Source organism: Pyrgilauda ruficollis, unplaced genomic scaffold (assembly GCF_017590135.1).
Source record: "Pyrgilauda ruficollis isolate IOZ18807 unplaced genomic scaffold, ASM1759013v1 scaffold129, whole genome shotgun sequence".
Taxonomy (NCBI): Eukaryota; Metazoa; Chordata; class Aves; order Passeriformes; family Passeridae; genus Pyrgilauda; species Pyrgilauda ruficollis.
In genome coordinates this window covers 232,077-253,647 of record NW_024511321.1, presented here as the reverse complement: position 1 = coordinate 253,647, position 21,571 = coordinate 232,077, and the positions used below count along the sequence as shown (strand labels likewise).

Sequence of the window (21,571 nt, the reverse complement as noted above, 5' to 3'; positions counted from 1 at the left end):
GTGGGCGCGGCGGGTGGGCGCGGCGAGGGGCGTGGCCGGCAGGCGGCCAATGGGAAGCGCGCGCCGCCGCCCCTCAAATCAGCGGGCTCAGCCGGCTGTCCCCGGCACGGAGTTGTTTGGCGGCGGGCGGGCGGGCTGTGCAGCCGGGCGGGCGGGAGGAGGAGGAGAAGAAGAAGAAGGGGAAAAGGAGGGGGGTCTGCCCTTTGTTGCATGGGGGTGTCCAGCCGGGGCTGAGGGAAGGCAGGGAGGGGGTCGGTGCCTCCCGCTGCCCCATGGCCCTCGCTGAGGGGGCAGCCGTGCCCTACGCCGTGGAGCTGGGGCTCACCGTGCTCCACACGGCGCTCTACGCCGCGCTCTTCCTCTTCGCCTACCTGCAGCTCTGGCTGCTGCTCTACTACCGCGAGCGGCGGCTGAGTTACCACACGCTCTGCCTCTTCCTCTGCCTGCTCTGGGCAGCCCTCAGGACCACCCTGTTCTCCTTCTACCTGCAGAATTCCCTGCAGGCCCTCCGCCTCCAGCAGCCCTTCGCCCACTGGCTCCTGTACTGCCTGCCCGGCTGCCTCCTCTTCTCCAGCCTCTGCCTCCTCAACCTCTATTTCGCCGAGGTAAGTTTTGCCTTTTAGGCAAAACCCCTCCAAAATTCTCTTTCCCAAACCTCCACCCTTGCGGGACAGCGGGGCTGGAAGCTCCTCTTCAGCCGCCTCTCCAAACTTGGAGCGCCCTGGAGGCGAGGCTTTGGGGCGGGATGGGGATGGGAGCGCCCAGGTGAGGGTGGGGGGCGATCCTGGGGGCTGCCCTGGCTGGAGGCGTCCGCACAGCCTGAGGGGATGCGGGGCTGTGCTCCCGATCCCGGCTGGGAAGGAGGCTCAGGGATTGTGCCCTGAATCCAACCCTCGGTACAGACTTTGGGACAGCCTGGGGGGATGCGGGGGTTGTGCCCTGAATCCAAGCTCGGGGGGGAGGCACAAGGATTGTGCCCTGAATCCAGGCTTGGGGAGAAGCACAGGGATTGTGCCCTGAATCCAACTGGGGGGGCGGGGTGGGATTTAGGGGGGGGGATGGTGTGGGCTAAAAGTGTGCCCAGAATGCCAGCATCAGGGCTTTGGGGTGCAGGGCTGTACCCTGACTGCAGACCCCTCACGGGGGGGACAGCCTCATGCCCTGAATTTGGGATTTGGGGGGTGCAGGGAGATGCCCTGCTCCCAGGTGGGCTTTTCCTCTTTGCAGCCCAGACCCACCGCGGGGTGTTTGTACGTGTGTGTGTGGGGCGGGGGCATCACTTGATGGACTGTTTTGCATCTTTTATTTTTTTTTTTTTTTTAATTGATTCCCCTTGTGCAAAGAGGACCAGAAAGTGGCAGCAGCAGGGGCTGCTCTGGCCTGGAGTGATGCCAACCATTACGTCACCAGCCAGAGCCTCTTCTGCTATTGTTGCTGCGCTCCCTCCTTCCCTCCATCGCTCCGCTGCGAGCCGGGCTTGTTGTTCCGCAGCTTGTCAGACAAAAAAACCCCGAGATCCCTCACACAACAGCCCGGGGCAGCCCAGGGGGGCCCCTTCCCAGCGCCAGCATCGCTGCTGGGACAGTGCGGAGCCGCTTGTTATTGTCACCGGGATGTGTCCCTGCTTTTCTGCGTTTCCCATCGCTGGTGTGGTGATTTTTAGCCTCCTTTCCTTAGTCCTTCCACTTGCCTTTATCTCCTAAAGCCCTGGCTCTCCCCTCCCCATCCTCCTCCTGAATATTTTGTTTCTGCTCCAGTTTCTCTTGAGCAGCCCTTTGCTCGCCTGCCTCCCGGTTCGCTGCCTATTTATGAAACAAGTCACCACTTTTTCCTTCCAGCTTTGTTGTTGTTGTTGGGATTCTTTGCTCTGCAGCTCTCAGCTGTTCCCCAGCCTCACAAAGGAATGGCTAGCACACAGAAATCTCTCCGTCGCTCCGATGTGTCACCCACGGGAGTTATGATTTCATTTTCCCCAGGACACCAACATTCACGTGACACTTGGAGCACTGGGGTTGTTCTGTTGTTCTTCTTGTTTTCCCCCCTTCTCATCCCCCCCCAAATAAACACCTGGAGGCTTTGGGGGTGAGCTGCCTGTTGCAGAAGGTGTTGTTGATGGAATGGCAGTGGAATAACAAATGGTGCAGAGAGTGCACAAATCCATCTTGTCTGCTTAAGGGAGCCTGACCTCCCAGTTGCTCCAGCCAGGAGGGGTTGGTGTCCCTTGAAAGGCAGGGATTCTGTGCTCTGCTCCACAGAGTGGCTGGATTTCTGTTTTCCTCTAGGTCACTGGATTTGACAGCAGATTTGCCTCTCTGCAGGCTTGTTTAAAGGTCCTCTTAAAGTAAATCCAAATAGATTCCCAGGCTTCTCCTCCTCCCACGATATCTGTTTTTCAGTGAACTCTGCATATATCCCACTTCTTTCTCCTTGAAGACCTAGAGCCAAGGGAAATCCTGTCTGAGGAAATAAGAGCTCTGAATCTGGAGTGGGGAAGGATAAAGTGACTTATGAAAATGGGTCTGCTTGCTCAGCTCCAGGGAGGGCCTGACACTTCCCTGGAACAACCAGGAGGGGTGTCCATCACTCCGTGGGGTTTTTGGGAGATCTCAGTGGTGAAGCTCCAGAGATTTGGAGAAAAAAGATGGAAAGCCTGGAGCTTTTCTGGCTCCCATGATCTAGACTGGTGTGTTTACTGGTGTGATCCAGCAGAACATGCCCATCCATTCCCAGTTTTTAAGGACCACTTGGCAGCAGTCTGTGGAAGGACACTGAGCTTCTGCTGCCTTGGGGGTGGCATCCTGATCCAAGATGTCCTCTGATAAAAGCAGGGGCTGCTGCTGTGCTGAGGGCCTGGCTCATTGTCCCTGAACACAGAGCCTCCTTTGTGGAGATGCTGGAGAAATGGCATCTGGGCAAGAAAATGGCCTGCGCTGATATTTGAGCTGTTCTTGCTTGATTTACAGAGCTCCTCAGGCAGCATAGAGGCTGAGGATGGAATGGTGCTGGGGAAGAAGCTCCAGGAAACAGATACCTGTGGAGAACTGGTATTGTTTAACATTCCAGGCTGTTTCAGGGCTGAAATTCAAATTTGCTAAAATGCCTGATGTTCCTCCTTTTTGTGGGGACAGATTTTTCTCTTCCTATCCCATCTTGGTCCCTGAGATCCCTGAGGGAATGCAGAGACCTCACAGAATCAGTGTGGGATGTGTATTTATTTTTCATAGAGTCCCACAAGGGTTTGGGTTGGAAGGGACTTCAAAGCTCATCCAGTTCCACCCCTGCCATGGCAGGGACATCTTCCACTGTCCCAGCTTGCTCCAGCCTGGCCTTGGGCACTTTCAGATACCCAGGGGCAGCCACAGCTGCTCTGGGCACCCTGTGCCAGGGCCTGCCCACTCTCCCAGCCAGGAATTCCTTCCCAATATCCCATCCATCCCTGTCCTCTGGCAGTGGGAAGCCATTCCCTTTCATTCCATGTTCTTCTCCTCTCCAGCTCTCTTGTAGGCTCCCTTGGGATACTTTTTCCACCAGGAACATCCCTTTAGCTTGGGAGCATCTCTTCCTTTCTACTTCATCTTGTACCAGAAGGAGTCCTTTCCTGGCAGTCTGGAGTTCACAGTCCATCAGGTCAGAATTATTCAGATCCACTCCCACTCTTGCCTCAAGAGCTCTGACATCCAACCTAGGATGCTCCTTTGCCTTGCCTTTGGAATAGCTCCTGTGCTGCCAGCTGCTTGAACAATGCCACCTTTCCCCAAGGACAGCCACAGCTGCTCTGGGCACCCTGTGCCAGGGCCTGCCCACTCTCCCAGCCAGGAATTCCTTCCCAATATCCCATCCATCCCTGTCCTCTGGCAGTGGGAAGCCATTCCCTTTCATTCCATGTTCTTCTCCTCTCCAGCTCTCTTGTAGGCTCCCTTGGGATACTTTTTCCACCAGGAACATCCCTTTAGCTTGGGAGCATCTCTTCCTTTCTACTTCATCTTGTACCAGAAGGAGTCCTTTCCTGGCAGTCTGGAGTTCACAGTCCATCAGGTCAGAATTATTCAGATCCACTCCCACTCTTGCCTCAAGAGCTCTGACATCCAACCTAGGATGCTCCTTTGCCTTGCCTTTGGAATAGCTCCTGTGCTGCCAGCTGCTTGAACAATGCCACCTTTCCCAAAGTCTGCAACTTCTGCTTTTCTCCACGTCTTTGTCAGGAGCATGGTACATGGAAATACATGGAAGGAGCTCAGGGTATTTAGCCTGGAGAAAAGGAGGCTCAGGAGGGACCTTGTGGCTCTGCAGAGCTTCCTGACAGGACGGGACAGCCAGGGGGGCTTGAGCTCTGCTCCCAAGGGAGCAAGGGACAAGAGGAAAGGGCCTCAAGCTGTGCCAGAGGAGGTGTAAATGGAATATTAGGGAAAATTTCTCCATGGAAAGGGTTGTCAGGCATTGGAAGGAGCTGCCCAGGGAGGTTTGGAGTTCCCATCCCTGGAGGTACCCAAGGAACCCCTGAAGGTGGCACTCAGAGCTCTGGGCTTGTGACAAGGTGGGAATCAAGCACAGCTTGGACCTGATGGCCTTGGAGGTCTTTTCCAACCCAAACTGTGAAATGCAGCCACAACAACCTGGATCTTCAAGACCTTCTTGAGCCCTTGGCACCCCTGGTTGTCTTTGGAGGTCTTCTCCAACCCAAACGATTCTGTGAAATGCAGCCACAACAACCTGGATCTTCAAGACCTTCTTGAGCCCTTGGCACCCCTGGTTGTCCTGGGAGTCAGCAGCTGGCACAGGGATGGGTAAGGAATGCTGAACTGGTGGGGCTGATGGTGTGGCCAGAGCCCTTCACCTGCCTGGCTTGCTCTGAGTGCTCCATGTGAGGAGATGACATCAGCCCCTTTCATCCCTTCCTGCTCTAATTGCACTGGAGACAGGCATGGAGAGAGCATCCAGCCTGGGAGATCTTTGTCTTTGCTGTCCTGCATCTTCCTGCCTTCTCAGCTGGAACACTGGGAAAATCTCCATCCTTCATTTCCCTTTTTCACCTTCCCTGTGTAGCAGACACCTGGCAGTGCCCTGTGCCTCGGAGGGACAGCTGCTGAGGGATCACTGAGACTCCAAACTGCTCCATCCCATAGCTGATGGTTCCCATGTTTCTCAGATGAACAGGTGGCCCTGCTGGGGACCAGCTATTCTAGGAAAGGAGGGAACATGCAGAATTGCAGCCTGTGTTCAGGATGGCATGGAATGATCTGGATATTAATATGAGGAGGGTGAGAGATCCTCATGGACAGCTTTTCCCTCGTGGGTTGAAGCTGGGGTTTGCACACTTGGTACGAGGTGTGATCCCAAAATAGTCTGTGCTGTGCTCCCATTATCTCATGTGGTGAGGAGGGAGATCTGTCTGGGGATGCTCCTGCAGCTGAGCTGTGTTGGGGCGAGGCATCGTTGTGTCTTGTGTCTGCAGAGCCCAAATACATGTTGTCTTTATGAAGCAACAAAATTTGATTCCAGTGGACAGCAACAAATTCCTGGATCTTTCAGGTCTGCTGAAAGGTAGCTTGGTTTTGGTCCAGCCTAAGTGCCTCACTGTAAGGTTTAAGATCCTGCCTTGTGCAGGCACTGGGAGTGGTCCTTGGATTCATCTGTGTGATCTGGGATGTGTCACTTTTCTTCCCTTAGCAGCTGTGACACCTCCAGTGCACCTTCTAAGGGTGATTGTGTCCCTTGAACACACCCTAGGGGCTCTCTGGGCTGTGATGTGAGCAAGGAAATCACTTTTTTGGGATAAACCCACCCAAAAACCTCCGGCATCACGGAGGGCTTTGGGGTCTGTAGCTCATTTCAGCCTCACCTTCTGGCTGATGTGGAGTGCTCAAGGGATCCATGGCTCTGGAGAGGCACCTGAGTATTCCAAACTGCTGTGAAAGACTTATTCAGAGTAAAAAAAAGTTGCCAGTCCTGCTGCTCTGTACTGCTGAGACCTCTGTTCCCTATTTTCATGCTTGATTTCTGGAGCTGGGCTCAGCTCAGATTTGAAGGAACTGTTCCGTTTGCAAGGATTGCTGCTCACAGCTTGGCCTAATGCACCTGCTGGAGCACAGGCATCTATTTTTCCTGTTTTTCTGAAGAACAGGATTGCTCCTGAGCTCTCTGTGCTGGATTTTTCACAGCAGAACCCTCTGCCTGAGCTGTCCTTGGGCTCTGGGAGCAGCAGAGCCCCGTGCAGGAGGCTCAGAGCTCATCTCAAGGATAAGAACCCAGAGACACCCTGTGCACTCTGCTGGTGGCACCTCCTGACCCAGTCCCTGGGAAGGAAAAGCAGCCTTCAGATAACTTATCAGCCTTAATAACCAAAACCACCCAAGCAGTGGTGGCTGTTCCCTTCCTGAAGTTATAGGAATAACTATCCAGGGGCTAATAAAAGTGTAAGGCTGGAGCTGTGGTCTCCCTCTGCTTTCCATGGCAGCGGGCCAAGCATGAGGCTCAAATTGCTGTTGCACTCTTAACCCTGACTCAGCTTTGTGTGCCTTCATCCCTGGGGCTGCAGGGGAGGGTTTGGGAAGAGTGTCCTGCCCAAAACAGCATCTTCTGAGAGCCAGGAGTACTTCCCTGCTCAGCTGAGGGGCTGTTCTCAGCTGAGAACACAACATTCCCAGCTGGAATACGAGCTGGGGACTGCAGGGCTGTTCAGAGGCTGAGGTTAGAGCAGGAGTGCAGATTCCTCAGTGGATTTCCATGCTGCTGGAATGGGTGCTGAACCAGGAGTTTCCCAGCTGGATGTCACCAATGCCTGTTTTGACAGGGCAAGAGGAAACAGCCTCAAGTTGTGCCAGGGAATATTTAGATCCTAAGTGGATGTTAGGAAAAAATTCTTCACTGAGAGGGTGGTGAGGTGTTGGAACAGGCTGCTCAGGGCAGTGGTGGAGTCCCCAGCCCTGGAAATGTTCAAAAAACTTGTGGATGTGGCACTTCAGGGCATGAATGTGGTGGTGCTGGATTAATGGTTGGACTTCACCTTGGAGGGCTTTTCCAGCCTCAGTGATTCAGTGATTCCATGACACTCCCAAAGTGCCTGAATGTCACCCACAGCAAACAAGGGAGGATTCAGGGATATTTCTGTTTTGGAGTCACCACGTGGCTCTTCCCAAGGCTCAGTTTCTTTTAGCTGAGATGAGTTCTAGGGCTCGGAGTGGGTTGTGCCACACTCCTGTACTTCTGTGTGCCAGGACAAGGGGACAGAGAACATTCCTGAGGCTGGATACCTCCCTCTGCTGAAGAGCCGTGTCTCATTCCTCACTAAGTTAAGCTCATCCTTCCTCAGCCTCGGGAAGAGGAGCCAGGCAGTGGAAGTGGCTCTTGGAAGAGAATCACTGAAGCTGTCCAGTGTCCTTTGAAATGCTTGGAACCACTGCAGTGGCTCAGACAGCCCTCAGATCCTGAAATGTCTCTGGAAATCCCCTTGGCAGCAGCCTGATTCCTGAAGCTCATGTGCCATTTCTACCTCAGTGCTGGCTTGGAAGCAGGAGCCAAGGAATCCCACCAGGATAAAAGCAGCCTGAGGATGCCTGAGAGGAGATGAGTGATCCTTCACTGCTGACAGGGAAGGCTCCTTGTGGGAGAAGGGAAACTGAACCTCCACAGCTGTGCAGTGATCCCACAAGTACAGGTGGGATCACTCTGGATGTGTCTGTGCCTCTTCCCAGGTTCCTTCAAAGTCTCCAATCAGGACTTGAGCTTTGCCTGTGGCTGAGTGTGACCCAGCTCTGGGATCCTTCCTGGTGGGGTCTGGACCTGGAGCTGGACACATCCCAGTTGCTGAGCAGTGTGAGCACTGGTTCCCTGTGCCTTTGCAGAGGAATTCACATCTGAGCTGTGACTTGGGAGTATCTGCACCTTCCTAAACTGTCCCTGCTCCTCTCACATGGAAATCCAGCATGGCTGAGGTCCTAAAATAGCCCAAAACACTGGGAAAAGGAGATGTATTTTTGAAGGATGTTAAAGTGCTAAACTCCCTTCTTTTCTCGAATCTTCAAGGTGTGGTGTTAGTGCTTGTCACATATGGGGTGTTAAATATGTTTATGGTTGTTGGGAACCTGTATTTGGGCTGGGCTTGTACAAGGAAAAAGTACCATTCTTTTGGGTCCAGAGCAAGAGCTGGTGCTAATAAATAATCCAGAGTCCTTGCAGATGTCAGCTGGATTCTGACTTCCCTGTTTATCTCTTGACAAGTTGAAAGAAGTAAAACCTAAAGTAACCCTGTGCAAATCTTTCCTCCAGGTCATATTCAAAGTGAAATGTGCAGCTGAATTCAACAAGTACAAGTAAGTGCTGCTGTCCTGACCTTCCCTTCAAAGCTGGTCCCAGGGGAACTGGCTGGGAATGGGAGGGTCAGGCCCCAAAAGCTGATCAGAGCTCTAATTCCATACCTCTGCTCTGAGAAAGGAGCAGAGCTGCACCTTGGAGCAGGACTGGGAGCTTCAGGGGTGCCAGAGGAGCTCAACCATCCCAGTTCCCGTGGGTGGACTCCTAGGGTCACTGAGCTGTCCCAGCCCAGGAAAGATCTGCAGAAAAAGGCCTGAGCACTGGGTGAGCCCCAGGTTTGTGCAGCCCAGGTGCTTCCCAGGGAAACCCAGGGTGGAAAATGCAAGCTCCAGTGGCTCTCAAGAAAGGAGTTGCAGTGGTTGTGATGACTCATGGCTTATTGACTGGAGTTAATGCAGAGCTGGAGCAACACTTAAAATCTGCAAGATAAGAACCTGACTGTCAGAAGATGAGTCTTGTAACTCATGACTGCTTACGCTGCTCATGTGTTATGAGAGCAGCTCCAACAAATCCTCTGCAGCCTTGGGCTGCCAATACAACCCCTGAAATTTGCTGGAATGCCTGAGCTTCCCAGCAAGCAGAGCCCTGGGAGGCTCTGCTGAGACAGGAGGGAGGTGCAGAGTGAACCTGGGCTTGTCTCCCTGACCATTTTCCCCCTCACCATGTCTCCAGGGTCCTGTTGTACCTGGGCTCCATCCTCACCAGCCTCCTGTTCCTGGTTGTGAATTTAACCTGTGCAATGCTGATCCACGGCGAGGTCCCGGAGAAGCAGCTGAGGTGGACGGTCCTGGCCCGGGCTCTGGTCAACGACAGCCTCTTCATCCTCTGTGCCATCTCCCTGGCCTGCTGCATGTGCAAACTGGGAAAGATGTCTTCAGCCAATGTCTACCTCGAGTCCAAGGTGGGTAAATGCCTTGGGAATTCCCACTGGGACTGCTCAGCTGGATCTGGGTGTGCTCACTCAGGGCAGCGCTGGCCTGGTGGCACCTGAGCTGCTTTTGCTCAAATTCTCCTTCCAGTGTGGAGGTGGCAACTCTTGGATTCCTCCCTTTCACAAAGTGCATGCTCCTGCTGTGGGAGTGATGTTTCCTGCATGTTTTAGGGGAATACTTTGTCTGCAGCTTTGGCATAACAGATTTATGAGCTGCTTCTGCTTTTCAGGCATAGAAAATCTCAGGTTTGCCTTGAAGAGAGAGTTCTCTCAGAGCAGCAGATGCAGTTTTAGCTGTCTATTTTACCTGTAGCAGGTGTGTCATGATTCCCTGCAAAGGGAATCCCCCAGAAATCCAGCTTTAGCTGGACTCTGCTTGGGTAGGATGAGATGAGCATTCTGGAATGGGAGCAGAAGTTGCTGTAGGTCCTGTCCCAAAGCAGGACAGGTGAGGGTCTGAACACACACAGCTCTTTTCCAGCAGATAGGAAAGTGGAAAAGCCACCAGCAGTGTGGCAGGAGGCTGCAGTCAGTGTCCACTTGAGTGCCTGGAAACATTTAGAGGAAAAACCAGAGCACCTGAGCATAGTCAGCTGAAGCTGAGGCTTTCTGAAGGAGATGTCTGGCTCCTTAAGCAGCAGAGGGCATTGGTGGCTTCCTGGAATCCAGGGGGTGTGGGCTGGGTCTGGTGTCCTGCCTGGCTCCTGTGACAGCTGTCCAGAGGCTGCAGGTTGCATCCAGATCTGCAGTGAGGCAGGGGCAGAGAAGCTGCTCACATCCCTGCTGGCCTGGGCCTGGTATCCAGCTCTGACTGGCTCTGGACACTCATTAACTCACCCAGATCCCCCAGTGCTGGAACTTCCTCTCCTCACATGCCCGAGGCTGCCCCTGGGCTGTGTACAACGTGCTCCAGGGAAGCCTCTGCTCTCCACTTGGATACTCATCCTGGCTGTCTGCTGAAGGTCTCTGCCTCCCTCCCCTGCCTCGGGGGCATCCTCTGATGTTGTGTTGGGGAAATTGCTGCAGAAACAGGCTGGGGATGAGCAGAAATGTTACACAGATGCCCCAGAAGGTTGTCGTGCCCCTGAACTCAAAGGCACATAGCAGAGCTGGAGGCTGCTGCCTCCACACTGAAGGTGGGAGCGTTGGAGCTGTGGGAAGGAGGCTGGACTGCAGCCAGCTCCCGTCCTGGGGTTCTTGGGAGCTTGGGAGCTTCAGCAGCCTTTGTGCCTCATTGTGCTGGCCTGAGGATCCCAGGCTCAGCTTCCAGTGGCTGCAGGATGTGTGCTGGGCTTCAGGTCACTTGTCTGTTGTCACCTCTCTCCTGCTGACTCTCTCAAGACACTGTCCTGAGCTCCAGATCTAGGAGAATAGAGCTGGGATGTGGAGCAGACCAGTGGGATGAGCTTTCCCAGCAGATTCTCTGCTTAAACACAAAGGCAGCTCAGGTGTTGAAGGGTGTTTGCCCCTCACTGTCACTTGCTGCCTCCCAGCAGTCATTAAAGGGATTCGTGGATGGATTTAACAAAGCCTGGTTTGTCTCAGCATTCCTGAATAGTTTGAGTTGGAATGGATCTTAAATTCGGTTCCAACCCCCTGCCATGGGTTACCTTTAACTAGATCAGGTTGCTCCAAGCTCATCCTGCCTGGCCTTGGACACTTCCAGGGATACAGGGGCAGCAACAGCTTCTCTGGGTGCCCTGTGCCAGGGCCTCCCCTCCCTCACAACCAAGAATTTACTCCCAATATCCCATCTAACCCTGCCCTCTGTCTGTTTGAAGCCATTCCCTTATCCTCTCCCTCCAGGCCATTGTAAATGGTCTCTCTCCATTTTTCCTGTGGGCTCCCTTCAGGTACTGGGAATAAAGCTCTGGGTCTTTCTGCCCACCCCAAATACTTGAGCTTCTTTCCTACACCAACATGTGTGCAGTGTTGGGGTGCTGGGTGGCTGCAAGTGAAAGGGCAGAGTGAACACCTCTGCAGGGTCTGGGCTGTGAAGCAGAAGTTGATTTTCCTGCTGGTTGGTTGTTGGAGATTCCCAGAGGAAGGCAGGGAGCAGCAGGAAGAGCATCTCCCTGGACCCCCAGTTTGGAGCTGACTGACAAAGTCCTGCCAGGGGCACTCCAGTGCCTCAGATCCTTCCCTGCTCCCAGGCAGCTCTTGCTGTGTGGCTCCTGCAATGAACTCATCACATGAGAAAGCTCTTACCCAGCTCTGAATATTTTAGCAACAACATACAAATGTTCTGGGTCATTCTTGCCTGCACAGCTGCTCATGCATTTGAGGGAACGGGGAAGAACATCACGGCTCTGTATTAAAGCTCTTTTTATTTCTTCCTGTCCTAGGGAACATCTGTCTGCCAGGCTATTCTGGTGGGATCTGTAGTGGCCCTCCTGTATTCCTCAAGGGCTTGCTATAACCTGGTAGCTGTGGCTATATCTCCAGACAATGTTCCTGGCCCTTTTAACTATGGCTGGGACAACCTTTCAGACAAGGTGAGTGTGTGACCCCAAATCCAGAGCCAGTGAAGTGAAATGCAGTCACTGCTCATCCTGTGAGGGTGAACAGGGGGCTTGGGGGGGGTGTCTGGGTAGCTGAACCCCCACATGAGCTGCCTTTCTGCTCTGCTTGCTCTCTGCACCCAGCAAACCTGAGTCCTCCTCTCCCCAGCCACTTCTTCAGGAAGGATTCCCCGTTGTGCTCTTCCCTTTCAGCCTGCCAACTCTTCTTGTGAGGGAGAGGAGGGACAGCTCAACTAGAGCAGAACAGCAATGCTTAATCGGGCATGGCTGTGCGTGAGGGGGAGTCCCTGGTGTGGGCAGAGAGCTCCCAGTGCCCTGGCAGCACCCTCTGAGCAGAACCAGCTCACTCAAACCAGCAGCAGCAGCCAGGTGAAGGTCACTGTGCTGCTTTGGGGACTCCTGCCTTTGGAAAGGTTTCTCTGCACTCCCAGTTCCAGCTTTTGGGAGCTCTCTGGGTGGCTGGGATGACACAGACCCCTCTGCCTTGTGCCCACAGGTGCACGTGGAGGTGAGCAGTGAGGAGTACGTGGTGTTTGGAGTGGTCCTGTTCCTCTGGGAGCTGGTGCCAACCACTTTTGTGGTGCTGTTCTTCCGCGCTCAGAGACTGAGCCAGAACCTGGTAGGCCTGAGCGAGTCCCCCTGTGCTGGGAGGATGCCTGGGATGACTTTTGGGAATGTTTTGCTTCTGGCCTAACTCCTGTCTCCTTGGCAGACTCCAGCAGGGATGGTCAACAGCCACAGCTACAGCTCCAGGGCCTATTTCTTTGACAATCCCAGGCGCTACGACAGCGACGATGACTTGTCACGGCTCGGGGCCAGGGAAGGAGGGTAAGGAAGGGTTGTGCTGCTGCTCTGCTGCCCTCTGGGGCAGCACCAGAGCTCCTGGCTTCTGCTCCTAGGAAAAACTTCGGTGGAAGAGGCAGCTTGGGCATGGCAGATGGGGCAGGGAGCCTCTGACAGAGCTTTTGTTCCCTTGTGCAGCTCACAAGGAGCTGTTTTTATTGGGCATAAGTGACCAGCTCAGAGAGGTGGATGGTGCTCACAGGTGGTGACTGCAGACAGCAGACCTCACCCAGGAGGGCTGGGATCCATTTCAGAGGGCTCTGAAATGATCTCCAGAGGGGTTTCTCCACTGGGAAGTGAGAGCTGGTGATGTTCTGGAAGGGAGCTGGGACAAAGCTCTGCAGAAAGTGCTGGTGTGCGGGACAGTGGTCAGGTATCCCCAGCAAAACTCCTACAAAACATCCTGGCAGCCCTATCACCATGGAATCATGGAATGGTTAGGGCTGGAAGGGACCTTAAAGCCCATCTTGTCCCATCCCCTGCCATGAGAAGGGACACCTTCCACTATCCCAGGCTGCTCCAAGCTCTGTCCAGCCTGGCCTGGAACATTTTACTTCCTTTCCACTTCACTTCCAAGTCTCTCACAGTTGGAATAAATCACCTGAGACTCCATTTCCTTCATGCAGAATTCTTTATTCACAAAGCTCACGTTTGCAGGAAATACCAGCACTGTGTTAAACCTAACTGGTCAGCAATACAGTGAAATTCAGTTCACTAGTCAGAAAGGGCTATTGTATATATCTATCAAATTTTCTCTCTCTAGATATGTTTACATTTTTCCCTTGTGGATTCTCATGGGACAATTATTATTTACACAGGTGCATTTGTTTTTCACCCTCAGAATAGAATTAAAGGAACTTCTGATTCTTAAAATAGCTTCACATGGCAACTTGCAAATTGCTTGTTAGCTGCACTTAGAAGAAATGACAGGCCAGCTTTGGCAATTTGATTTCATAAGGCCTTTCTTTTATAATTCTTCTACCTGTCTACAACATCTCACCCTTTTCATTAATTGAAAAAAGGCTCTGATCTGGTCTTAAAACAGCTCGCTCTTGGGAGGGTATTATCTCATTAAGGTTATCACTGGTTATCTATTAGATATGGGATAAAAGACTGATTACAATCAACAAAGCTTATCAAATTCTGTCATGTCATTGACACAGGATTTTGCAGCATGAGAAAACAAAAGAATAATGTCCAATGTCTCTTAGGGAAGTGGAGATAAATGGCCATTGCTTTAAAGTTAAATAGTTAAGACTCAGGAGAAAGTCCATTAGGTGGAAATGTTGATCTTTGACATCACTGAATGTCCTCCTGGATCCTGGAACAGGGAATAGCTGAAGAAGGTTAGTAGGAACACTATACTGTGATGATGACATGAAGCTTTTGTTGGCAAATTGCCTCTGTATTTGCAGACACAGCTAAGCCTTGGCAGTCCTGGTTCTGTTCCTGTTCTGGCCACGAGGGCTGCAGGGTGATGAGGTTATTTCTCTTTCCAGTGGGCCTCATTTTCCCAGAGGTGATCAGTGATTGATCTGACAGGTGACCACTTCAAACCTGCTGCTGATAAAACACAAGCACGCCCTCTCTTGAAGTCAGTGAACCAATTAGGCTTTACTAATTGAGGCACACTCAATTGGGATTTAGATTTGATGATCTTTTTTCCAAATTTCTAATGCAAATATTGCATTATTCCACATTCTTAGCTGTCTAAATTTCTAATGTACATATTACAGTATTTGGATGTTCTTAAGGCACTAAATCTTCCTTATTTTTATTTTTTTTAAATGAGATGCTTATCTTTGGTTATGAGCACGAGGAAACATCAAGGCAAAACCATACATGTAGTGAACAAGAAACTGACAGCAATCAGGAATAAGCCAGGTACAACAATTAAGACTACTTCAGATAATACACGTAATTAATAATACATGTGAAATTAGGTAATTAGGGATCTCTGAAATACTGTACCATCATGCCAGAGTCTGCGAACAGCTGACAAACCTCAATTTAGTGAGGGCTTGGATAATTATTTCCAGATAATAATTCCCAAGCTCACTCTAAAGATAGGTTCAGCTGTCATATATAAAGGGTCAAATTGCCAAGTCAAAGTGACCTGAATCTAGTTTTGATGCACAAAACATTGGGTTTATTGACAAATTCTCCTTCCAGGTGGAGCTAAGGCCTGGCCAGAGCCCAAGCTCCATCTGGGAGGGAATTCCCTAAACACATTTTAAAACAAGGCTCTTAAGAATAGCAGTTATGAATAAAGGCCTTGGGGTTAAAGACTAATCAAACCACCTAGTAGCTGGGTCCTTCCAAAGTTTCCTTCAGGATAGAGATGCTTCAAAACCAGCAAACTCCTGGAGTGCTTCTGTAATAACTGGGAAAACCACAAGACTGGCCGTTCAGAGGAGGCTTTCAAGGAAGCTCAAATATCTTTTCTTGGAACTCTGAAAAATACTTAATTATGAGACAGCATTGGGTCAAACTGCAGAGCCAGTGCAGGGACCAGCCAGAGAGGTAACCTGCATAAGCAGCTAGAGAACAAAAAAGAAGGATTCTGAAATGACATGAATCTTTTAGATAATTACACAAAGAGATGTTAAAGCATATAACAAGTTGTCTATAAATACACTAATAACATCTTATGAATGATGCCTATTATAAAATCAGTAAGTTCACATCATGTAATCAGTATATCAGTGGTAACCCTCTTGGGAAGTTGAGATAACACCTTTGTACACTCATGTACCTATGACAGCAAAATGTAACAAAGGAAAGCACTGAAACAGCTTACAATCAACAACAGCCATAATGGAGAATCATGACTGACTCTTCTGTGTTTTCTGTGGAAGATAAAACAGCAGAGATTGTAACGAGCAATAGAATCTTCACAAAATCCAGGGTGAACACACTGTATCTTCTTTATCCACAAACAGGTGTTTGTCAGTGCTTCATCACAGCTGTTCTAGTCAGAGTCATCTCTTAAAAGAAAACAGCTTTATATCTTACAGCATGGAAAGGTAATATTTAACTGTCTTAGATTGCAATGCAAGATGGTGATAGAATACATCTGGTTACATCTGTTAAAACCAGCTGGGGGAGTGTTCTTTATCTCTTCCATGACCCATCCCTCATGACTCTGGTGGGGTAGCTTCTCTTAATGGGCCAGCTGTTAAAACCAGCTGGGGCAGTTTTCTTTATCTCTCCCACAACTGATCCTCCCTCCAGGAGATATCTTTCGTTAATGGGCCACTGAGTGTCCCGGCATGGCTGATAAAGTGACACAATCCCATTGGGAGATGCTCTGCCCAGGGGGAGGAGCCAAAGCATTCCTGCCTGGATATAATCTGAGGCTTGGAACACCACAGCCGCCTTTTCCACTGGATTCCCAGAGGAAGACCAGACACCACTGGACCTTCAGAGGAAAACTACAGCCTTCTTCAGGATCACCCCTTCAACAGAACCACATTTGTCACTCCAGGAGCGCTGCAGCCACCATTTATTTGGAGGGCTACCAACACCCTGACCGACAGGGTGTCAGGTTGTATTCAGGCTCTGTCTGCTTCAGCAGTAACATTTTATTTGTGAGCTAATTATTTCTAAACTTTAAGGAACTACTGCAGATAAAATTTAAGGTTATAGGACTTGATTAAGAAATTGATTAAAAATAATCTTGGGAGAAGAGGAGAACTGCAGGCACAAAGGGTAGCGGGAGCTGTGAGCGGGATGGAGACGATCCTGGAGCAGCAGCGGTGGTACCGTGAGGAGCAGGAGCAGCTCATGGACATGATGGTGAAGGAGATGCTCACCAAGAAGTCTAAGCTCCATCACCAGATCAACTCGGACCACCACAGCCGGGCCATGCAGGACAGGTACATGGAAGTGAGCAGCAACCTGCGGGATCCGTATGATGACAAGGACAGCCTGTGTGAGGAAGAACTCAGTGCCATTTCCGGGCCAAATGAATTTGTGGGATTTTACTACAGACTGAAGCAAATCAAGGAATTTCACCAGAAGCACCCAAGTGAGATCTGTGTTCCTATGTCAGTGGAGTTTGAGGAGCTGCTGAAGGCCAGAGACAACCAGAGTGAAGAAGCGCAGAATCTGGTGGAGTTCACAGATGAGGAAGGGTACGGACGATACCTGGATTTGCATGATTGTTACCTCAAGTACATTAACCTCAAATCACCAGTGAAATTAGATTATATCACTTACTTATCCACATTTGACCAACTCTTCAATATTCCCAAGGAGAAAAAAAATGCTGACTATAAGAGGTATCTTGAAATGCTCCTTGAGTACCTGCAGGGTTACACAGATCGAGTGAAACCATTACTGGACCACAATGAACTTTTTGAGAAAATTCAGACGGAGTTTGGGAAGAAGTGGGAGAATGGCACATTCCCAGGCTGGCCAAAAGAGACCAGCAGTGCCCTCACCCATGCTGGTGCCCACCTGGACCTCTCGGCCTTCTCCTCCTGGGAGGAACTGGCCTCCCTGGGACTGGACAGGTTAAAATCAGCTGCTGGCTTTGGGGCTGAAGTGTGGTGGGACTCTGGAGGAGTTGTTTCTCCACATGGTTTGACTCTTGCTGCCCCTACTGCTGTGTCCAGCTCTGGGATAGAAGGGAAATGACTGACACAGGGGCCATGTGCTCCAGAGCGTCTGCAGGCAGGGACACACACACAGGCACTGTCCCAGAACCAGAGTGTGGGCTCAGGCTCCACTAAACACATTTACCAAATTGGGGACCAGTCCCTGGACCACACAACACAGTAACAAAGGTGTCAACATAAATTTATTGTACTTTCTCCTTTTCCCGACATCTTTTGCCTCTTCTAACTCGCAGTTTGGCTTTCTTTCCATGACGCGTACGTTTCCGCGCAGTCGCCGCTCCCGCGTGCCATTTCCACATCACGGTTCTATTCTGCAACTTGTTTCCCCACACCTTAGCAGCTGACTGTTCACTCACCGTGGTTCTTGAGACTGTTGTCCCCACGATTTGCTGAGCCCTTCTCTCCTCGGCAGCTCTTAGGCTGCCTCACCTTCCAGGACTCTCTTTTGGCCACATAGCTCCCGAGGTTTGGAGACCACGTTTGCGTTCTGCGACTCGCAGTTTGGTTCTCACGCTTCCTGCCAGGAGTTGTGTTCATTTCCATGTGTCCCACACCCTCTGCAGCACTGTGCACTCGCTGCCCGGGTTCTGCTTCACCGGCTGCCTGTTGTCATTGCTTGTTCCATCTGCAGCCGCACGATTTGCTGAGCCCTTCTCTCCTCGGCAGCTCTTAGGCTGCCTCACCTTCCAGGACTCTCTTTTGGCCACATAGCTCCCGAGGTTTGGAGACCACGTTTGCGTTCTGCGACTCGCGGTTTGGTTCTCACACTTCCTGCCAGGAGTTGTGTTCATTCCTGTGTGTTCCACACCCTCTGCAGCCCTGTGCACGGGTTCTGCTTCACTGGTTGCCTCTTGTCATTGCTTGTTCCATCTGCAGCCATAGCCTTTTGCTACTTTGTAAGTTCATTGCTTGAAGTTCTTTTCATGCTGATCCTGCAGCCAGCGGTGCAGCCGCTGGTTGTGTCCATGTGCTGCGTCTTGTCTCGCTGCTCTTCACTCTTACCTCACCATACTCGTGGCCAGCTCCATCTTCCTTTCATGACTTTGTATATTCCATCTCTAAATCCTGTCTCACCACCCAGTCCTGAGGTCAGCTTGGCTCATTTCACCTTTTTTTGCGACACGCTGTTCGTCTCGCATCGGTCACATCTTTGGGGTCTCCATGTGTTGGAATAAGTCAGCTGACACTCCATGTCCTTCATGCAGAAAGCCAATTCTTTATTCACAAAGCTCACGTTTGCAGGAAATACCAGCACTGTGTTAAACCTAACTGGTCAGCAATACAGTGAAATTCAGTTCACTAGTCAGAAAGGGCTATTGTATATATCTATCAAATTTTCTCTCTCTAGATATGTTTACATTTTTCCTTTGTGGATTCTCATGGGACAAATCTTATTATTTACACAGGTGCATTTGTTTTTCACCCTCAGAACAGAATGTTGCATTAAAGCAACTTCTGATTCTCAGAATAGCTTCACATGGCAACTTGCAAATTGCTTGTTAGCTGCACTTAGAAGAAATGACAGGCCAGCTTTGGCAGTGTTAGCAGAGCAAGGCCTGATTTCATAAGGCCTTTCTTTTATAATTCTTCTACCTGTGTAGCACACATCACTGTCCAGGGATGTAGTGAGCAGCTCAGAGCTTCTGGCTCCTCTTGGCCAGCCTGGTGCTCTTCTCCTTGTAGCTGTCTCATCAAACCCAAGTTCCTTGGAGATGCTATACCTTCAAACTTCTGCTCCCAGCATCGGTCAGGGTGTTGAAGTCTGGAGAAGCCAAATTATTCATCCCTAAAACGTCCATGCCTGTTGTTTTTTTCTGCCTCTCCTGCAGCTTGGCCACCTCTCAGTCTGTTTTTTCTGTCTCTCCTGCAGCTTGGCCACCCCTCAGTGCTCGGGCTGCTACGGTTCCCTGGCTGGCACCGACGGCGGGAGCGCCGCGGACAGCGCGCCCTTGCTCTGCGCCGCTGGCGGCTCGGAGATCAACCACCACCAGCACAGCTCCCACCCCGCCCCACAGAACTGAGGAGGCTCCCTCTCTTCCCAGAGTGGCACTCGTGTATAGGATTGTAACCTGGTTTTTTCCTCTTTTCCTCCTCTTCCCCCCCCCCGAAGCATCTAACTCATGACACAAACATTCCACTACCTGCCGCAGCGGCGCGCGGGACTGAGCCCAGGGCTGCGGGCAGTTAAGTCAGAGAACTGTGACTTTAAGGTACCATGTAGCAAAGTGAAGCTGAACTCTCAGGAAGCTTTTTTTTTTTTTTTTTTTTTTTTTCTTCTTGGTCTGGTCTTCAAGATGTTGGCAGCTAAATGCACCAGAGCTTCCTCACTAGAAAAGAAACATCAAATGCATATTTGCACTTTTATCTGCACACTTGGAAGGAACGAATCTCGCTCGGGCTGTGTTTGGCCTGAGACTGTTCTAGTTACTGTTTTAATTGCACATCCAGAGCTGGGAGAGGCACTGTCTCCTGCAAAGACGTATTCCCTGAAGGACTCTGCATCCTGCCTCCCTGGGAGCTCTGTCTGGGCAGGGCCCCCGCTGCTGGATGCTGGAGTTTACTGTGCCATATTCCCACCTGGCAGGGCTGGGAGAGGCCCTGGGGCTCGGGGGGTCTTGCCCTGCCTGCTGGTCCCACCTGGCTGCTGCCCTGTCCTACCTGGGCCTGGGGCTCAGAGCTGAGTGAGGTCAGTGTTCCTGCTGGCCTCGTGATGACCCCGCTGGCCCGTGGCTGAGGGACAGGGCTGGCTTTTCCCTGCAGGGAGAGGCTGGAGCTGGCTCAGCAGGAGTGTGTGTGCAGGAATGTGTGTGAATCCAGGGCTGCTGCACCCCCTGGGTGCTGGAAGCAGCCCTGCTCCCCCTCCTCGTTGCCCACAGTGGGGCTCCCCTCGTCCCCCTCAGTATTAAATTGCATTTAGCAGATAACCAAGAGTTTTAACCTGGAGTGAATGTGAACTGCTGGGTCCCCACTGAGGTGCAGGGGGTGTTGGCTGCCTGTGGAACATTGCTGTTGCAGAGGGAAGGGGCAGAAACCACAGGGATCTGATCCTTGGGCTCCTTACTCTGCCCTCCCCGTGGACCTGGGGCCTCCCAGAGCTGGGAGTGCTGGGTCAGGCTGGGACAGGTCCCTCTGTCTTTCCTTATCCAAAATAGCCAAGTTTGACCTAGCCTGGGCTCTTTGGAGATGAGGCTTGGTGTTATTCCTGGCTTGTCCCTGAGCCAGCCGTGGGGATGAGCAGAGCAGCTTTGGATAAAGGCACTGGTGGCAGGGAGGGAGCTGCTCTGACCGTGGGGCAAATCCACCCTGGGACTGCTTTTAACCTGCCCCGTGCTGCTCCAGCCCCGCTGTGACACTGGGGACAGGGAATGCTGTGCTGGGAGCTGGAGGGACCCTGAGAGCTGTGAGAGCAACCCCAGCCTGGGGCATCCTCTCCTCACCAGCCTGGCCCCCTCAGCCCTGGGGCTGTGCTCAGCTCCTGTCACTGTCCCACTGCTCTGTCCTGGGGCTGTGCTGAGCTCCTGTCACTGTCCCACTGCCCTGTGTGGCCTGTGCTCTCCCTGCTCACCTCCTGCTGGCCCAAAAAAGCAGCAAGTCCTGCTTCTTTTTTGGAGATGGCAACTCTCAGCACAGCCCTTGCTGGAGTCCCTGTCCCAGAGCTCCACCCCAGCTGCTCCATCTCAATCCCTGCTTGGCTTATGGCAAAGCTGGTGAAGGGCCAGCCACTGCCACCCTTCCTTCTGCTCCCATTAGTCTCCAAAGACAGCAAGTGACACTCGTGGCCCCTGTTCTTGCTTAAATTCCAAAGCACTAGGAGCACTTTAAGTTTTACTTTGGAGGGAAAGGAGTGTAGTGCGCAAAAAAAAAAAAAAAAAAAAAAAAAGTGAAATGACAAAAAAAAAAAAAAAAAAAAAAAAAAAAAATTAAAAAAAAACCTACAAAATCCAAGGGCTACAGGCTCATTGTTCCTCTTGCACTGAAGCACACACCCACACTACGATCTTCCTGGATTTTTTGGGAGGGCAGGTCAGGGCAGTGAGCCTCGTTGCTGATGGACCCCTGAGCGACTGGCCAAGGTTTGGGTTTTCCTCCTCTGTCCCGACTGCCCGCTCCTCCCGGGGCCGGTCCCGTGTTGTACTGAACTCATTTATAGCTCAGAAGTTACAAGGACTTTTTTAATGCATAGTTGCCTTTCATTAAACTTTCTTTTGGTTTTTCTTTTTTTTTTTTTTTTTTTTTTTTTTTTTTTTTGGTATGGTTTAACAGTGTTGTGGCTTTGCAGGTGGGCAGCAGCAGCTGCTGCCCCGGGAGCTGTGGCCAATGAATGTACCTATTTGTTCTTCACT

General features: G+C 51.4%; 2 protein-coding genes across 4 annotated transcripts; both read left to right on the top strand.

The window, feature by feature from the left end:
* Positions 1-134: 134 nt before the first annotated feature.
* Positions 135-21,080, top strand: GPR137C (G protein-coupled receptor 137C). Of its 3 annotated transcripts, none has more exons than XM_041458533.1 (7): positions 135-605; positions 8,266-8,309; positions 8,983-9,211; positions 11,587-11,736; positions 12,260-12,382; positions 12,476-12,591; positions 19,099-21,080. In XM_041458533.1, the coding sequence occupies exons 1-7, from the start codon at positions 273-275 to the stop codon at positions 19,247-19,249; spliced, it is 1,146 nt and encodes a 381-aa protein (XP_041314467.1). In that variant the 5' UTR covers positions 135-272; the 3' UTR covers positions 19,250-21,080. The 3 variants fall into 3 exon arrangements, with proteins under 3 accessions (XP_041314467.1, XP_041314470.1, XP_041314469.1); XM_041458536.1 differs by lacking the exon at positions 19,099-21,080 and adding an exon at positions 12,809-13,212; XM_041458535.1 differs by lacking the exon at positions 19,099-21,080 and adding an exon at positions 12,745-13,212.
* Positions 16,220-17,197, top strand: LOC121348678 (splicing factor 3A subunit 3-like). Its single transcript, XM_041458471.1, is given in 2 exon segments — positions 16,220-17,132; positions 17,134-17,197. Coding segments are annotated over 2 exon segments (858 nt in total). The 5' UTR covers positions 16,220-16,338.
* Positions 21,081-21,571: the final 491 nt, after the last annotated feature.

Excerpts from the sequence above, each read along its gene's own strand:
- GPR137C (XM_041458533.1), top strand. The coding sequence starts at position 273 with ATGGCCCTCGCTGAGGGGGCAGCCGTGCCCTACGCCGTGGAGCTGGGG. Across the intron at positions 9,212-11,586 it reads ATGTCTACCTCGAGTCCAAG|GGAACATCTGTCTGCCAGGC; the intron begins GTGGGTAAATGC and ends TTCCTGTCCTAG. Across the intron at positions 12,383-12,475 it reads AGAGACTGAGCCAGAACCTG|ACTCCAGCAGGGATGGTCAA; the intron begins GTAGGCCTGAGC and ends TCTCCTTGGCAG.